The sequence below is a fragment of the Setaria italica genome, chromosome V, assembly GCF_000263155.2.
Source record: "Setaria italica strain Yugu1 chromosome V, Setaria_italica_v2.0, whole genome shotgun sequence".
NCBI classification, from domain to species: Eukaryota; Viridiplantae; Streptophyta; class Magnoliopsida; order Poales; family Poaceae; genus Setaria; species Setaria italica.
Genome location: NC_028454.1, coordinates 44,235,590 through 44,253,764, shown reverse-complemented (window position 1 = coordinate 44,253,764; position 18,175 = coordinate 44,235,590). Strand labels below are relative to the sequence as shown.

The following is an 18,175-nucleotide window of genomic DNA, read 5'->3' as shown; positions in this document are numbered from 1 at the left end:
ATTAATTAGCGGGGTGTTTGTTTAACAACCCCGAGACCTCCTCCTCGCTAATTGATTAAAACGGATTAGCTAGGGGAGGTGGCCGTGACGGGGACGACGACACCTGTAGCCGAGGCGGCGAGAGCGCTGAGAAGGCTTGGAAGCTGGTGGATTTTCTGAGACTTTTTTCGCGCTGTGGAGAGGGGAGGACCGGGCGGGGCACGGCAGCGCGGCGGTTGGAGGCGGCAGCACATGGGGAGGTGGCGAACACGGTTTTGCCTGCATGGATGGCGGGGCCGCCGGAACCAATCGCATCGCCCCCGGCAGTTGGCTGCTTACGGCTCACTGTTTATGTGGAACACTGCAGCCATTCGTCTAGCGTTCTACTGTAGTGTGGTATTGTTTTTCCTAGCGGCAGTTAGAGTACTGTGCATTCCACATTGCAATGTGGGCTTACTGTTTGATAGGCCTGAATAAAATAGTATATTCCTGTTTATAGTTAAAAATGGAATCATTTATCAAAAAAGTTTTAAATGGATAAAACATCTTCTAGGTTTTTGCGGTGTGGTATCTAGAAGAAGAAGACATCTATATTGCCACCACGCAATGGAGGGTCAAGTGTAGGAGAGAGGGTCTTAGTATTTGAAGAGGAGGAGGTGCGCGGCGAGGCAGAGTGCCACCAGCCGCGGGTGATGGAGGACGGCGGTTGGGTGGCATTGTTGGAAGAAGCAAAAGTTACCGTAAAAGAGCTAGGTGTGGACATGTTATAAGAAAGAGGACGAGTGCACTCGCTGTTGGGAACGGAGGATGCAGGTGGACGGGGTGAGCATCAGTAAAAAAAACACGGTGGAAGAGGTGACACAAGATTGAAGATGAACGAAACTCTACTAGTCGGAAGGAAAAGCGAGGATGGTCGAGAGATCTCATCGTTCGTGCTATGTCGTCCGGGCACCTAGTGTCTCCTGATGGAAAAAAGTGGTCCATCCAGCACATGAAGGTGGATGATCAGCAACGGACCCTTGGTATAATTGATCTCCACGGATCGGATCAGATGTGAAAGCATATAACTACTGAACACCACGGACGACCGAAAATACGTCCAGGACCATGCGTTCGTACGTACAACATCGGCATGTGCGCGTGCTGTCAACAAGGGGAGACCGTTCACGTCAGCTTGTCAGCACTGCCCCCTGGCCCCCAAAAAAAACTTTGTGTGTTTTAGCCGAAATGAAATGCACCTGGCTAGTAAGCCTAGAATAATACGACGACGACTAGATACAATCCGGATTCGGGCGCCGCGTCAGCGGGAGAAACGAGAAAACAATCGGGGGTCGCGACGCCACCTCCCTCCACCGGCGCGGCGCCCGCCGGCGGCGACGATGATTGCCGCGTCGGACAGCACATGGCGCCGGGCCTCCCGGCGCCGTATTCTAAGCCTGTCGCTCGGCGCCCCTGGCACAGGCGAACAGTAGTTAATGGATCAGCGAGCCTGCGATCCGCGCTCGCACGATGCGTGATCAGATTCCGGCGCTGAGGAGCCGCCACGTTGGTCGACGACGCCGATTCGGGTTGTCTTTTCTTTAAGCCCGGGCAGCAGGCTCTCCTCCCTGCAACCGATCGGCCGATCAGATTCCCGCGGCCATGTCGGGTGCGGCGTGCGGACAAGGGAGGGAGGGAGGGAGCCAGCTGCCGATGGAGCTCTGGGCCTCTGGTAGTCTGGTTGCCGTGCGTGCGCGCGCCCGGTGTGTTGGCGTTGCGATGGTTCGGTTCGGTCGGTGCCGACGGGTGCTTCACGGAAGGGGCGCTCGCTTTGGACCGTCGAGTAGGTTGCGGGTAGTTCACAGTTGGCGACGAAGCCTTTGCTGGGGTTGGTTGGGGTTTGTACTTTGCAGCGTCCCGCCATCAACCTGGCTCGTGTAACGCGCAATGTATCGCTGTCCGAGGGTTCACGTTGACGCTAAGGACAACCTGAAAAGTGCATATTCCACTCGGCTTGCTGTTCGTTTCCTGACGATCGACCTCCATGGCTACATGGACGCTAGCTAGGAAGCTAAGCTGTATGACTGAACCGTGAAGGAACCTCATTACGGTAGCCTGGAATAAGAATGGCAGAATGTTCTCCTTCTCCCCGCGTTGATGGATTAGATTAAGGTAGTAATCTACTGTACTGACGGTGCGTTGCATATTCGATGCCATCAAGCATCATTGCAACATCCATGGGTGTAGCTACCAGATTGTCTTCACAACAGAAAAAAAGACTATGCACACGCATGCACCAGCTGGGAAACGCATATACGCTACCTAAAACAAGGTGATCAGAGAGAATCGAAGCACAATTGGGCGTACTGCTGAGTCACAAGTCACAACAAAAAACATTGCATGCCGCTGAGAAACTGAGAAGCAGCCAAGCAGGAACGTTCGTCGTACTGCTCCAGCACGGATAAGCTGCGTTTTGATTTTCTGATGGCCGTTAGTAACCACTAACCACCAGCCCCGCAGCCCGATTGGTTTACATTTCACATCGCTGCCAAGTGGGCCTAGCACCCCGAAGCAGTTGGGCTCCAGCCTGCCAAGTGAGCACATTACTACCATGGGCCTAATCCAATCTGGCCCAGTTGAAACGGAGACCCAGTTGGGCTCCAGCACTGCTGGTGCTGCTTGTGTGTGTGTGTGTGATCGGGCCATCGGGGCCCCGGTGTGTGATCCGGCCTAACTCGCAGCAGAGCTCTCGTTCTCCTTGCTCCCATTCATGCTTGGCAAGAGTCAAGGACGAGTCCAGTGACCTGAACCCGCATCCGGAGCTCTCAGAGAACGCCCAGCCACCGGAGTCCGGACGGAGACGATGCCGGAGACCCACCCGCCGCCGCCGAGGCCGGTGATGCTCGCCGACCTCAACTTCGAGCCGGCGGAGAGCGATGGCGAGGACCGCCCGCCGACCCCCAGACCCAACCCCGCCGCCGCCGCCGTAGCCGTGCCCGTTGCCTCGGCCCCGGCGGTCGCCGCCGACTCCTCCACGAGGTAAGGTTACCAAGCTACTATGTCGATCTCTGCGCGCGGGATTTTCTGCTACCCGTGCACTTGACCAGTTGCGCGCACCGCGATAACCTGGAATTGGGCGTTAGTAGTCCTCGCGGTCGCGGGGTTATGCTTGTGGAGGAGCCGTAACCCTAGCACCTGATGGGGTTAATTTTTCTCTTTCGTGGAAGGGAAATTCATGTAACAACTGAAAATTTTGGGGGTCAATTGTTATGAATTCAACAATATGGTATCCCCATGGGTCTGGAATTTCGTGCATATGTTCATCTAAATCTTATTTTAGCCTTGCTTATTTGAACGGTAGATAACATGTAGGGTTCTGTTTGTACAAGGAGGTTTAGTATCTAAATTGTTTTACATCTACGGATTCACAAGCCAGCAGTTCTCTTCTCGGTTGAGTTCTTAGACAATGACATTCGATGATCGTACTTGCAGAAGTGGCAACGAAGAGGGTGGTTTGGCAAAGAATGTGACTGCAACGAAGGACTCTGATACTGTTGAATGTGAAGGTGACATGATCGTCGACATCTAATGCATTGGAAGGATAATTGATTACTTGTGAATTGATTACTTACAGTTCTTCATGAACAGATGCTGATCAACATTGCCAAGGGGTTTCCGCTCCGCGTGAGGAGAAAGTTAGCAACCTGAAAGCTGTGAGTTCCATATGAACCGTGATGTTGTGTCGTCTTGATTTGTGGTACTGGTATGGTCAACATAAATGTGGTTAAGAGCTTAACCTTCCTTTTTGCAGGCTTTGGTTCATGTGGCCCGGAAAATGCCTAAGAATGCCCATGCACATTTTATGTTGGGTTTGATGTATCAAAGGCTTGGTCAGGCACAGAAGGTAAATCTTCTCTTCAAAAATTGAAGTTGTTTAGGATTTGCATAAAGCTCAAGCAGATGCAGAAACCTTTCAGGCTATAGCATCATATGAAAAGTCGACTGAGATATTGTTACAAGATGAAGAAGAAGTGCGGAGGCCTGATTTACTCTCATCAGTGAGGATACACCATGCACAGGTTCATCAGCTTAATCAACAAAATTTACCTTGTCTCTAGTTCTGCTTTCTTTTATGCAGTTGCCAACTCTTCCTTTTGGGTGCCCATCTAATAAAGCAGTTCTACTCCCTCTTGACTTGGTCTGTACCTCATGCAGTGCATTTTGCAAGCAAGCATGGGTGATAGTTTTGATGAAGAGCTTGAAACTGGTGAGGTAGATGAGATCCTTGTTAAGTTGAAGAGTTCAGTAGAGTCAGATCACAGGCAAGCAGCTGTTTGGAATATACTAGGCTTAGTTCTTCTTCGGGGTGGTCAAATACAGGTACGCTGCGCTGAACCTGTTTCATTTCCCTACATTGATCATGCAGCAGTGTCTGCTACTGCATAGACCATGTCATTCAAGAACTAGTTGCTGATGTTTTGCACCCTGTCCAGAGTGCTATCTCAGTTCTATCTTCTCTCGCGGCTGTTGCTCCAGACTACTTGGACTCCCTTGCGAATCTTGGTGTTGCATATGTTCAAAGGTTTGAAATACCATTTCATTTGTCATTTCCTTCCTCCAGACTGTAATGTTTATCATCTTCTAGTGGGGATCTGGAGCTGTCTGCAAAGTGCTTTCAAGAGCTTCTTCTAAAAGATCAAAACCACCCAGCTGCTCTGGTGAACTATGCAGCTCTTCTTCTCTGTAAATATGGATCTTTGTCTGCAGGTACCCGAACACTTACTGCCGTACTCTTCTATGCTTGTCATTTCCTGCCATATCATAAATACATGGTTTTCCCTATGTTGCTCTATCCAAAATGATGACACCAGGCAGTTAGATAACATATGCTTTATGGTTGGACACACTATATCAATCGAATTGTTGTTTTTTCCCATTAAAAACAACTAAACAAGTCAAGAAAGCTGTTTTCCCTCCAAAAATGAAGTTTAAAAATCACAGGTATTTCATGAGTAGTAGTTGCTTTTGACTTCTGTCTCATGCACTGTTCCATTTGAGGGGCAGGGGGTAATGTCAGTGCAGGTCCTTACCTTCATCAGAAAGAAGCCTTAGCTGTTGCAAAAGACTGCTTACTTGCAGCAGTGAAGGCTGATCCTAAAGCTGCATCAGTTTGGGTTAATCTTGCAAATGCATATTATATGGCTGGTGAGCATAGGAATTCAAAGAAGTGCTTGGAGCAGGTAACAACTGTTGTTATATTTCAATTTCATTTTATTGACATTATTGCCAAGACATGTATTGCAAATTATCTGTTACAAAATTTGATAATATTGATTTGGTTTGTCAACTGCTGGAGAAATTTCTCTGATGAGAACACAATAAGTGCTTGCCTAGCACCCAATTTTTTTTGCATTCACGGGCAGTAACTGACTATATGTAGCACTGCTCAAATGCTCATTACATTCCTTTTGTTCTGATAAATGTGCCCAACAACTTTGCATTCACCGTAAGGCAGGTGATGAAGGCCTAGACATATTGGGAGAAATAAATATCTGAATCTTTTTTTTATTTAATTTTGCATACACTATGCTTCGCAGGCAGCAAAATTGGAACCCAATCATATGCCTGCTCGGTATGCTATTGCAGTTCACCGTATCAGAGATGCTGTCAGGTCACAGTGTACTGACGATCAACTTCTCTGGGCTGCAAATGAAATGGCAACAGTTCTGAAAGAAGGTGACCCTTCAGCAGTTGATGCCCCAATCGCATGGGCTGGCTTGGCAATGGCTCACAGGGCACAACATGAAATTGCAGCCGCCTATGATACCGAACACAACAATCTTAACGACGCAGAAGAACGGGCTCTTTATACTCTAAAACAGGTGATGTTTTGCAAACTACTGTCAACTGAGAACTGAGGTCATTTTATTCAGTGTGAAAATCTGAATTGGCAAGTGCAAAACTTGGGAAATAATGAAAAGCATTGTTATTTTGAAAACATATTACAGGCAATCCAAGAGGACCCGGATGATGCTGTTCAATGGCATCAACTTGGCTTGTACAATATTTGCATGACCCGGTTTAGCAGGTCTGTAAATTTTCTTAAAGCTGCTTTGGCCCGTTCCCCGGATTGCAGCTATGCTTGGTCCAATCTTGGTGAGTTATGTGCTCAGTTTAGTCCTTTTTTTTCTTAATTGAATAATTAGTCAAACTGAACAGTGTGATGCCAAGGTCCTTGATCTGACAAAACTTATGCATTATAATCCCAAGTTCTCAACTATTGCTGTAATGTAAATATTGTTCCTTTTTTGTTTGCTAGAAGAGTGATGTAATAGGTTTTTGCCAATGAGGATTGTCTAAAATGACCTTTTAATATACTGATCTTTGTTCAAGTACCAGCAATCTTCTAATTTAGCAATTCATCTAATTAGTTACAGAAATTCACCTAGCCTTTCATCCAAATAAAGAAACTACTACATGATCATACTCTTGTTTAGTTTTGTGTACTTGAATCCATTACTAATAAGTGCGCACTGTATGATCAGCATCCGAGAATAACTTCTTGTTTTCGCAGGTATTGCATTGCAGCTATCAGATGATCCGTCCTCTGAAACTGTATATAAGCGGGCACTGGTACTATCATCAACTCAGCAGCTACACGCAATCTTCTCTAACCTTGGAATTCTTTATCGGCAGCATAGGAACTATGAATTTGCAAGAAAGATGTTATCAAGGTCGTTGGAACTGTGTCCTGGATATGCACCGGCCAACAACAACCTGGGGCTTGTATTTGTCGCAGAGGGTCGTTGGGAGGATGCTAGAAGCTGTTTTGAGAAAGCTCTGCAATCTGATCCCCTGCTTGATGCGGCCAAATCAAACCTGTTGAAAGTCCTTGCGTTGTCTAAGAAACAGTAGAACCAGAGAAGACAAAAAATGATCTTCCACTGGAGCTTCAGGAGTTCATAAACATGGAAACGCAGTCATCAAATATCTGATCTGAAATGTCTCGAGGGCCAGCCAACACAGATATGATGCTTAGTGGCTCTGAATTGCTCACAGGGCTAGCCGGCTAGGGAGACAGCAGTTGGTCTGACCGAGGTGGGGCTCTTCGTCTGCCAATCAACAGGTGCATTGGGCCACAGGCTCAGCATCAGTCCAGGAAGGGCCCAGATTTTGAAGTTTGTGTCTTGTGTCTAGTAAAATTTCGCTGTAACAAGCATGTATGCGAACGATTTGCCACTGCCCGCTGTATATAACTCCGAGTAAGTTGAGCATGCATGCTAAATATCCATATTGTTCCGTACAGCAACTTTTGGCTCTGCTCGTGAAAGAAACTCAATGGGTGCAATTTTGGGATTGAATGATGGCATGTTGTTTGGCGCGGGTCTCATCTTTTTTAGGTTTGTAAAACTAAGGTTGTAGGTTGGTGTAATAATTTAATTCTATAAAACTTATAGTAGTTCACAGATAGATGGTTTGGTGAAAATAGCTGCAGTTTAGTGAAATTAACTCGATAATATGAAAAGGGAATCCTAACCCCACACAAAAAGCCATACTTTCGCATCCATATTTGAAAAGTCCAATCCAAAACCACCGGTGCCTTTTGGCAAGTCTTCCAGCGCTGTGCAGTTTTTTTTTAAGTAAGCACTTAAGGACCAAGAGCAAAACTTAAATATTTAGGTTTATTTAAGCACATATTTGCATGCGAAGAATTAAATTTTACAGGCGCTTAATGATGCAGCAATATTCTCTGTTTGAGCAATCATGTTTAAACACCTTACTGTACATGCCCAAGCATTTCTAATTTTATGATTCGATTTTGTGATGAGTTTCACATTTGAAAAAAAAAGGTTTAGAAAAACTGTTCTGAGTTTCAAACAGCACATTCAATCCTGTACAAGATCCGGTAAGAATTTATATTTGAAAATTTATGCAAGGATTATTCACGAGTTGAACTTTGTACAACGGGGTTCTAAACTTGTATGAAAAACAGAAATTTGAGTTTTTCCTTATTGAAGTTTAAACTTTCCAAAAGAAAAACCTGCAAGTCTTGAAAAGAATTAGACTGTTTTTTTTGAAAGGTAATTAGACAGTGTTCAATAGTGGTTAACCGGATAATACTTCAACTTTACATCTAGCAAGCGGGCTATTGGACTCCGGGGGCAGCAACCGACTCATAAACCATCAACTGGGTCTGGGCGCCACCCGTTGAACGGCCGAGCTGCCGACGACGGCGAGTACCCGCCGGCGATTCCACCTCTCCAGCCACCTCATCCCCTCGCGCGCGCGAGGGGCAGCCTGCCGGCCGTGCTCTGCCGGCCTGCCAGATCGGCTCCTCCTCACCGCCCTCACCTTCCAGATCCTCCTAGGCCTCTCCAGATCCTCCTAGCGCGGGCGCGCGGGGCAGAGATCTCGCCGGAGAAATGGACAAGTCCAGCGCCCTCGAGTACATCAACCAGACGTTCCCCACTGGTAAGCTCTCCGCCGCTCGAATCGAATCGATGATTCCTAGCTCGCACGCTCGTGCTGCTGCTGCGGCGGCGGCGGCAATGCGCTCGTCTGAGCTGTGCTGTTGGTCGGGACTCCTAGCCTCCTAGGGTAACAGTTTGCTTTGATTTTGTTGTGACCTGCAGAGGCGTCATTGTCGGGCGTCGAGCCTCTGATGCAGAAGATACAGAGCGAGATTCGCCGAGTGGACGCCAGCATCCTTGCCGCCGTCCGACAGCAGGTTCGACCTTGTGGTCTTACATATAGTCATGCAGTGCTGCTGTTTAAAATGTTGACACTATGTTCTGGAGTGGTTAAACTTGGTTGAGTAAACTTACGAATTTCATAATTTGATTAGTGCAATGTCGATGCAATTGTAATCGATTTCCTACGATGCAGTTGTAATCAATTTGCTTAGGATTTCGCTCTTAATAAAATCATAGTGCTAGAATCACAGGAATAATGCTTTGTGCATGCTGACTTTTGCTCGTGGTTATATTATACTATATTGGATAATTGAAAGCTCCTTTACTCCACAGAGCAACTCGGGAACCAAGGCCAAGGAAGAACTTGCGGCAGCAACAAATGCTGTTCAGGTCACCGTTTTGACTTTGTACGCTCTATTAAATTCTCCCTCTACGAAGCTGGATCAATTGATGAAGCAGCGTGCCTGGTCAGATAACTAGAGTGAACACTTAATTGCTTGCTTGGAGTTTAACTCTGTTTGCCACTAACAGGAATTAATGCACAAGATACATGAGATAAAAACAAAGGCTGAACAAAGTGAAACAATGGTTCAAGAAATATGTCGCGATATCAAAAAGTTGGATTGCGCCAAGAGGCATATAACAACTACAATAACCGCTCTTCACCGTCTTACTATGCTTGGTCAGTTTCCTTCCCTCCCTCCCTCTAGCAAAGGACATCAACCTCAGCTAAATCATGTTGCTCTGTGCTTATGTGCAGTTTCCGCTGTCGAGCAACTTCAGGTTATGGCGTCAAAACGGCAGTATAAAGAAGCAGCTGCACAGCTGGAGGTAATTAAGTTAGCTGGTACACCTGTAAACAAGCTAGAACTGATCTCAATGGCTGAAATATTTCACACTTACAGTGATTTTGCATGATTGGCATGCCTATGTTTATGATTATGTGCATGAGATTTCCAATAAGATTTCTAATTCTGTTTTCAGGCAGTAAACCAGTTATGCAGTCATTTTGAAGCATATAGAGATGTACCCAAGATAACAGAGCTGAGAGAGAAATTCAAGAACATCAAGAAAATCCTCAAATCTCATGTATTTTCAGATTTTTCAAGGTACATAGCAATTAAACTTTTTTTGTTGTTGTGAAAGGTGCCATACTAGTACCAATTAGTGGCAAAGCTAGTTTCTGGCTAATTCCTGAGCAGTAAACCAGGAAAAGGACGATGTAAGTCCATGTGTCAGCTCGAAACAGGTCACTTAGACTTGCGAAGTGGTAACCTTTGCATCTGTTTTACATTTTTCAAGTAGTATCACTCAATACTCTGTAATTCGTCCAGAATAATTGAAATAAAATGTAATTTACAATAGCTTGCAAGGAATAGTTGTATTCGAAAATTGGTAGCATCAATCTATCACACAGGTAGGAATGATTGTACGACCATGCCGGCCTGATTTCAGGGCATAACCGGCGATCTTATGGTAACAGGTAGGGGCACCAGTTCCTTCTATATGGACCTTGTACACGGCTTGGCAGGCCTGTTTTTAGCATGTTTTGTTCCTGGTAAATTGTATGACATTCAAACAATTCATTGTTTTATTCAGTTGGCAGTTGTCCTGCTTTCTTTATGTCTTACTTCCTACGGTGAAATAGAGCAAGTAATTGATACCTTTTCAGCTTAGGAACTGGGAAGGAAACAGAAGATCCCATGCTGTTGCAGCAGCTATCTGATGCTTGCTTGGTGGTTGATGCATTGGAGCCATCTGTAAGGGAAGAACTAGTGAAGAACTTTTGTAGCAAGGAACTCACCTCATATAGGCAGATCTTTGAAGGAGCAGGTTAAAACCTTGCATATGCTACATATATCAGTCTGGTTTGTAATTTTGCTATAAATTTACTTACTCATTTAGTTCACTATTATTTTGATACTTCTTGCAAAAAATAGAACTTGCCAAGTTAGACAAGACTGAAAGGAGATATGCATGGATTAAACGCCGACTACGGTCAAATGAAGACACCTGGAAAATATTTCCACCTTCCTGGCATGTTGACTATCTGCTGTGTATTCAGTTCTGTAAGATTACAAGGTCTGATTTCACTCTGTCTAGTTTTGCAGTTAATGATCTTGCCCAAAATCAATATTAAATATAACTGAAACAGCATTTTCACTTGATTTTACTTCTTGTTTGCTGCATTATATCGGTCCTTGTGTTCAAACTGTTTTTTCTCTCTTTAATCGGTTCTGTCTCAGCTGCAAATCTATGCTTATGATCAATCCTTATCTTCCATCTTACAAATCAATTTACTGGTGAAAATTCTTCTTACAGGACCCAGCTTGTTGGTATCCTTAATAATCTCAAAGAAAAGCCAGATGTTGCAACTTTGTTACTGGTAATTCCTCTCATGATTTCTCGGAATCATGGATTTCCCCCCGAATACGCAGGAGAGCATATCATTGCATTAAAGAAGAAAATCTTGGAATCATGGATAACAAATGGAGATGTCTATTTGCCATTTACCTTGCAATGCTGTGCGAATGATACCCTATTATGTGATCTCTATTATGTGTTATGTGTCTTTAGGTGATTTATAGCATCCTTATTTTGGTTCAAGGCCCTTATCAGTTCTTCCATTTCCTGCAAAGTAACAATTGACCAAGAAAACATACAAAATTTACGTGTTTCATAATGCTGTTGCATTACAAGTCATGAAGTGGTAGAGATATCTATGAAATGTTTGGTTGTTTGGGTGAGCATGTAAACTGATCCATTTGCCATATGGAACATTTGTAGTAAACCTTTTGAGATTCTTGCAATGCAGGCGTTCCAGAGAACCCTTGAATTTGAAGAAGAATTGGCAGAGAAATTCAGTGGTGGAACTGCAACTGCTAGAAATAAAGAATCAGCAAGTGATGATGAAGATGAGAGTGGGGAACACAATAAAATTGTTTCAGACATACGGAAGAAATACGAGAAGAAACTGGCAGCACCCAATGATGAAGTTGGACATGTATCTGCTGTTTAATCTTAACCTTTTCTTTGCCCCCCCCCCCCCCCCCCCCCTGTATATATTTTCCAACTCTTCTAACATCACTTTACTGGCAGGACAAAGACAAGCAGAAAGATTTGTCAGTCCCTGGTGCTGGGGTTAGTATTCTATCAGCGATTGTGAAGTGCATAGTACTGTTTCCACAAGTTTTATACGATGATTCTCATACTTTGGCCCATTTTTCTTGCAGTTTAACTTCCATGGGATCATATCTTCTTGTTTTGAACCATATATGAATGTGTACATAGAACTTGAGGAGAAATCTTTAGTGGATCAATTAGAAAAACTTGTCCAGGTATGCACAACATGAATATACTTGGAACCATGGTATTGAGGTCTGTGTACCCTGAGCTCACCCTTCTATTCTGGCAGGAAGAAAGATGGGAAATAGAGGAAGGAAGTCAGACAAACATTCTATCAAGCAGTATGCAGGTAGATAATAAAATGCTTCACAAAATTATTTCTGGAAGGTTTGCCCCTGCTGGTTGATAGCAGTTTCCAGGCTTGGTCAAACCTTGCCAAAATCCCATTTTAGTATGTCCTGAGGGTTGGTCAAAAAGTGTCTAGTTCCTGCCACCTCTTCTTTTTTTTTTACTCCTTCAGTTTGTATTGGAGAATTTATCAACCTTGTGTATGTTGAATGGTAGAAATAGCCAAGTTAGGTCTAGACTGGACTTCTTAATCTGTTATGCAATTTCACCTGTGCAGGTTTTCTTGGTGATTAGAAAAAGCTTAAAGAGGTGCAGTGCATTAACGAAGAACCAAACATTATTCAACTTATTTCAGGTAGGCGGTCCTTTTCAGTTTCAGTTGACACTTTTCATTTTTACTGTCTAGTTCCTTGTTTGCTCCATTCGTGCCACAATGGTTGCTTTTATTTTTTTTCCCACAGGTATTGGCAACATATAGGAACACCTTACATTGAATACCAATATGGAATGAATGCGAATATGCTTACGAATGTCTCAGATCATGAAAAAACATACGTAAATTGTATAACAACATGAAAAATACATAAATGGTTCCTTGATGCATGCTGTTTATGCCGTGCCTTCTATTTTAATCTACGTACTGCTTATATGCTTCTTGAGCAGTTTGTCTATTGTGGAGTATTAATTTTAGTGAGCCCTGACTGATATTCTGATATTAAATCTCTTTGAACAGACCCAATCTGATAAATCCAATAATTTACTTTGCTGAGACTCTAGTTTATTTTGGGCATAATTATAGGTGATATCGTGATTCTATTGCCTAAACTAGCATGAAGGGTTATTAGTTTTAATATTTAGTATCACTTTTTACTATCTCTGCTACTGATCTTTATGCACTGTTGAATCAGTGAGAAGCTACAGGGCAGTAATCATACCTAGAAGGAAAAATTCACCATGATCAAAACCTTGCACTAGCTATCATATGAAATGAAATTTGTTGTCCGTATGAATTGTCTTAAGAGTCTAAATTATGTTGTGGGGACACTGGCCTATCTAATACTAGATGAACTATTTGAGCACATATTGATTATGATTGTTGATGTTTAGATTTATGAGTATCAAAGCCAATGAAGTTTGACCTTCAACGTGCTAATCACTATTTTTTTACTCTTAGCTATTTTTATCAGAGCCAATAAAATTTCGTGTTTGAATGGGCTCATAACTGTTCCCGCATTGTATTTTTGCTAGGTATTTCAAAGAATACTCAAGGCCTATGCAGCTAAGTTATATGCCAGGTTACCAAAAGGTGGAACTGGTATTGTTGCAGCGGCCACTGGTACCGATGGGCAGATCAGGGTATGATAGTCACTAGTGAATTGCTACCCTTTCCCCTTGTTTTCCTCATGTATTAGCAGCAATTGATGTCCTGTTGCCATCACTGCAGACCTCGGACAGGGACGAGAGAATGATATGCTACATTGTCAATACTGCAGAATATTGTCACCAGACAGTAAGTCAACTTTTCCCTCAAGTATTATGGTAGCCTGGTGTAGAAAGAACATGATGAAATTATGGTATTATTAATAACGTTGCACATGCTAGACCAACAAAATATCCAGAAATTCATGTTCTTCACTGGATAATTGCGGACTAAAGGTTGCCATGCCTAAGATTAGGCGTGCCACTAAGCAAGAAACATCGATTAGTTCACAAGATCCCTTTTACCTTCAAAATAGTGTCGGATTTAGTAGTCCGGCAGTCCACCAGGGGGTTACCCAAGTGGTAGATTTGTAGGCAGGGAGGATTGCGAGATCAAGAACTCGAAGGTAATCACGAGAACACGAAGGTTTAGACAGGTTCAGGCCTCCGGAGAGTAATACCCTACGTTCTATGTTTTGCTGGTTTGTATTGCTTTGCACGGGTGCGAAGAATAGATCGGATCGGATGCCCTCGGGAGGCACCCTTGGCCGCCTTATATAGGCTGACAACCTAGGGTTACAAGTCGGTTTGAATCTAATCTAGTCGGTTGTTACATGGAAAGCAACCTGAGTCGGATTACAACAAGTATCCCGCAATATCCGAGCTGATTTGAATCACCCGACTTCCTTGACTTGCGCTCCAAGTATCTTCACGTCGCGTCCTTAGCCTGCATGTTCTGGTTGGGCGGGCCCACTTGCTAGGGCCGGCCAGTATCCTAGTCGGTGGGACCCACGGGGTACCCATATCCCTCAAATAGTAATATGAATTCAATAATATAAAATCACCCCTCGTATATTTTTCAAAACTCATGCATCCTGGCCTGTCCTCTATAATTAAGTACTCAGATTTATGTTACCAGTCCACAGTTTTCCATAAGCACCACTACCTAGTTCGTCAATGTAAGATCTTCTTAGTGCCATTCCATAGGAAGCTGGGGTTGGGAATGGATAGCACTGGAGATGGGCAGCACAATAGTTCGTGGCATCTAGTGCTCAAGTTCATTGGTTGCAGCATGTAGCTATTTTTCCTTGTACGTGACATGCATGCGTGCGTGACTGAGTTTCTCTCAAGCTAGCTACTAACTGTTCCCATAAATTTTACAGTCTGGTGAGCTAGCTGAGAATGTTGCTAAGATGATTAGTGGCATCTAGTGCTCAAGTTCATTGTTTGCAGCATGTTGCTATTTTTCCTTGTATGTGACATGCATGCGTGCGTGACTGAGTTTCTCTCAAACTAGCTACTAACTTTTCCCATAAATTTTACAGTCTGGTGAGCTAGCTGAGAATGTTTCTAAGATGATTAACCCTCAGTTTGCTGACAAGGTGGACATGTCTGAAGTTCAGGTGACTGATCCTTATCTTTTGTTGTTTTTGTCCCTACCTTATGCCAATATGTTATCGATGTTAGTGTTAGAGAGCAGGCCTCAATGCTTCAATACTTGCAGGATGAGTTCTCGGCCGTGATCACAAAAGCATTAATGACTCTTGTTCATGGGCTTGAAACCAAATTTGATGCTGAAATGGTTGCAATGACTCGCGTTCCATGGGCTACCCTTGAAAGCGTTGGTGATCAATCAGAGTAGGATTTTTATGGATCCTTATATGCTTTTTTATGTTGCATCCTTCACTGATGTTCATTCTTGTGCTTTGAAGCTCAAACGGAATGCTGGTCGTAAGCTTTAGTCCGAATCCTTGATGTGAAATTTGGGAATATGGGAGTCTGTCATAGGTCATAACATGCAATGTGCAAACGTATTTTTGCAGCTGATGTAGTTAGCCCCTGTTTGGTAGGGTTTCAAATTCTCGAATTTCTGTTTCTGAATCTGTTTCTCCTGCAAACGCTTCTCTGATGAATCAGAATCAGTTTGTGCAATTGTTTGGCTAGTATATTGGTTTGAGATTCTTGAAAGAGGGATTGTTGGACTGAATAGTTTTAGGTGAACTTTGGTTGGAGTTGTGGGGTTATAATCCATCGAAATGTCATTTATTATCATGTGAGACCCGGAAATGGTGTTGCAAATTAAACAGATCTTTGAAATTTTTTTAATGAGATCTTTGAGATTTCATGGCACTGTCATCATGCTTTTCTTTAAATTTGAAAGAAGTAATATCCTATTTCCTTTATAAGTATTCTTTGCCTTACAAAATTTTCAGGTCAGCTGAACAAATATGCTAAATTTTTCAAGTATATTAGTATCTGCTAATAGCCTAATAGGATTCCCTCTTCCATGCCAGATATGTGAATGGTATCAGCTCTATTCTGTCCAGCAGTATTCCTGTGCTTGGTAGCTTGCTTTCACCTACCTACTTCCAGTATTTCCTGGACAAAGTAAGTCCATTTCATCTTTGTAATAGCTAAAACCTTGCAGGTCTTTCATCTTTGTTATAAACTACATATTGGCTCTATGCATGGCCTGTTATACCTCTTTGTTTGTTCTTATGCAGCTTGCAGCCTCTCTTGGTCCTCGGTTTTATCTCAACATATACAAGTGCAAGCATATATCAGAAACTGGTGCACAGCAGGTACATATTCATACCATATGAAGCTATTTTAGTTTTATTCACTATTTACGACATTGCTCATTTCTTGGCATTTTTTCCCCAAGATGCTTTTGGACACTCAAGCGGTTAAGACTATTCTTCTAGATATCCCAGCTCTTGGAAAACAGGTAACCTTCTAATCAGCACAAAATCATCAACATAATACGTGGTATATGTGTTTCTACTATCTAGTGACGGGTTTATGAACCTGCCTAAATAGAGTAAATTCTTCTGTTTCAAGTATTATTGAATTTTTGGCATGAATTCTGGCACTGGATGTACTAGTGCTCAGCTAAAATGATCTGATTCTTATGTACATAACTCGCAAATGTAGTGGATTTGTAGTTTATAATGGATTAAAGTCATAACTCACGATGAGAAGATTGATTTCTTAGTTATGTTACGAGTTTAAATGTGGCTTCTTTGCATTGTATGTAACAGAGTACTGGTGCAGCTAGCTACTCAAAGTTTGTCAGCCGAGAAATGAGTAAAGCTGAAGCACTACTTAAGGTAAATTGGGAGCAATGACATCTGAGTGTTGGTTGTTTACATCACTATTGCTGAAGAGGCACTTTGCTAAATGATTAGCACCATGTAGCATCAAGCTGATGACATAACTTTATGCAGGTTATTTTGTCACCAGTTGATTCTGTTGCAAACACATACCGTGCTCTCCTTCCTGAAGGCACACCTCTTGAGTTTCAGCGGATACTTGACCTCAAGGTTTTATGCTTAAAAATCTGGCTTTTTTGGATGCCAACAACCATCCATCACTCGGGATAATCTGACACTTGATTGTTCCTGCTGTTGTTCGTGTTGTCACAGGGCCTGAAGAAAGCAGATCAACAAGCCATTCTGGAGGACTTCAACAAGCACGCCCCTGCCCCTGCCCCCACCATCAAACACCCTGCCGTGGCTCCGTCGGTCGCACCACCGGTTGCCACCACATCCATCCAGATGGCACCATCGGTGGCAACTCCAGCGGTTTCTATGACGCCAAGCATGGCCGCCTTGACGGGAGCTCTGGCGAACCGAGAGGACGTGCTCGCCCGGGCCGCGGCCCTTGGGCGGGGAGCAGCGACCACTGGGTTCAAGAGGTTCCTTGCATTGACGGAGGCGGCCAAAGATCGGAAGGACGGGCCGTTCCGCAAACTCTTCAACGCGTAAAATTTTGCTCGTGGTTGTGTTCATAGTTTGCGCCCCTCTTGCAGTGCACATAGGTATAGGAAATTCTTTCCACACTGTGTACAACTCTACTGTTAACCTTCAGTGTATACTGTATAAACAACCATTTTGACAAAAGTATCCCATTCTGCGGAGAACGAGTAGCGCAGTTGTATCAAAGAGATTTTGAGATAGCTTAAGCTATGAGATAAGTTTTTTGTGCATGAGAGCTCAAGATTCTAAACTCATGCGAACGTATAATCGTTTCCATTTCTTTTTTTTCCTGCTATTTTTCTTTTTGTTTCATTTCTTCAATTTTCTCCTTTATCTACAGTCGCTCCCACCGCGCGCACACCCAGCTCAGAGCCTCAGACAGCATCTTGGGCTTGGGCTGTTATCCTGGACGCACCACAAGTCAGGTGGGCCACGTTACAGCTCTTTACCACAGAGCGGTCTATTTTCTGCTCCTCTTTTTTTTTTTTGGCTTGGCTGTTGACTGGAAACTCACAGGAATGCGTTCCTCAAGTGGAATATTCACACGGATACAATTGGAACTCTATGGACAAAACATTGGCAAAAAATAAAGAGGGTGCCAATCCTAAACCTTGTTGCCTTGTTGGCCATTCAGTACGATGCCTGACACGCTTAGCATCTAAGAACAGCATTTGCACCCTACTAAAGAATATTCTCTACACAATCAATCATTGGGGACGTTCTCCCGCTTCACTACGCTCGTCAAGTCATCATCATCATCATTCTGACACGAAACCTGCAAGCTGGATTCAAACAATAACGACCCATTCCAGACGGGAGTATTTGCATCAGTCCCACATCACACAAACTCACAGATCAGCTTGTCCCCCTTAT

General features: G+C 43.7%; 2 protein-coding genes across 2 annotated transcripts; both read left to right on the top strand.

Moving 5' to 3' along the window:
- The first annotated feature begins 2,707 nt into the window (after positions 1 to 2,707).
- On the top strand, positions 2,708 to 7,319 carry LOC101758278 (probable UDP-N-acetylglucosamine--peptide N-acetylglucosaminyltransferase SPINDLY). Its single transcript, XM_004970914.2, has 12 exons — positions 2,708 to 2,997; positions 3,451 to 3,524; positions 3,607 to 3,671; positions 3,770 to 3,862; positions 3,936 to 4,037; positions 4,174 to 4,338; positions 4,452 to 4,540; positions 4,604 to 4,725; positions 5,023 to 5,198; positions 5,556 to 5,840; positions 5,967 to 6,114; positions 6,533 to 7,319. The coding sequence occupies exons 1-12, from the start codon at positions 2,822 to 2,824 to the stop codon at positions 6,871 to 6,873; spliced, it is 1,836 nt and encodes a 611-aa protein (XP_004970971.1). The 5' UTR covers positions 2,708 to 2,821; the 3' UTR covers positions 6,874 to 7,319.
- A 792-nt stretch (positions 7,320 to 8,111) lies between these two features.
- On the top strand, positions 8,112 to 17,543 carry LOC101757327 (vacuolar protein sorting-associated protein 53 A). The gene is made up of 24 exons (XM_004970911.4): positions 8,112 to 8,430; positions 8,592 to 8,686; positions 8,985 to 9,041; positions 9,183 to 9,333; positions 9,412 to 9,482; positions 9,636 to 9,760; positions 10,324 to 10,484; positions 10,592 to 10,733; positions 10,974 to 11,037; positions 11,467 to 11,655; positions 11,751 to 11,792; positions 11,885 to 11,989; positions 12,067 to 12,126; positions 12,403 to 12,480; positions 13,374 to 13,481; positions 13,570 to 13,635; positions 14,870 to 14,947; positions 15,049 to 15,182; positions 15,839 to 15,932; positions 16,049 to 16,126; positions 16,210 to 16,272; positions 16,586 to 16,654; positions 16,772 to 16,867; positions 16,970 to 17,543. The coding sequence occupies exons 1-24, from the start codon at positions 8,382 to 8,384 to the stop codon at positions 17,309 to 17,311; spliced, it is 2,517 nt and encodes an 838-aa protein (XP_004970968.1). The 5' UTR covers positions 8,112 to 8,381; the 3' UTR covers positions 17,312 to 17,543.
- The last annotated feature ends 632 nt before the right edge of the window (positions 17,544 to 18,175 follow it).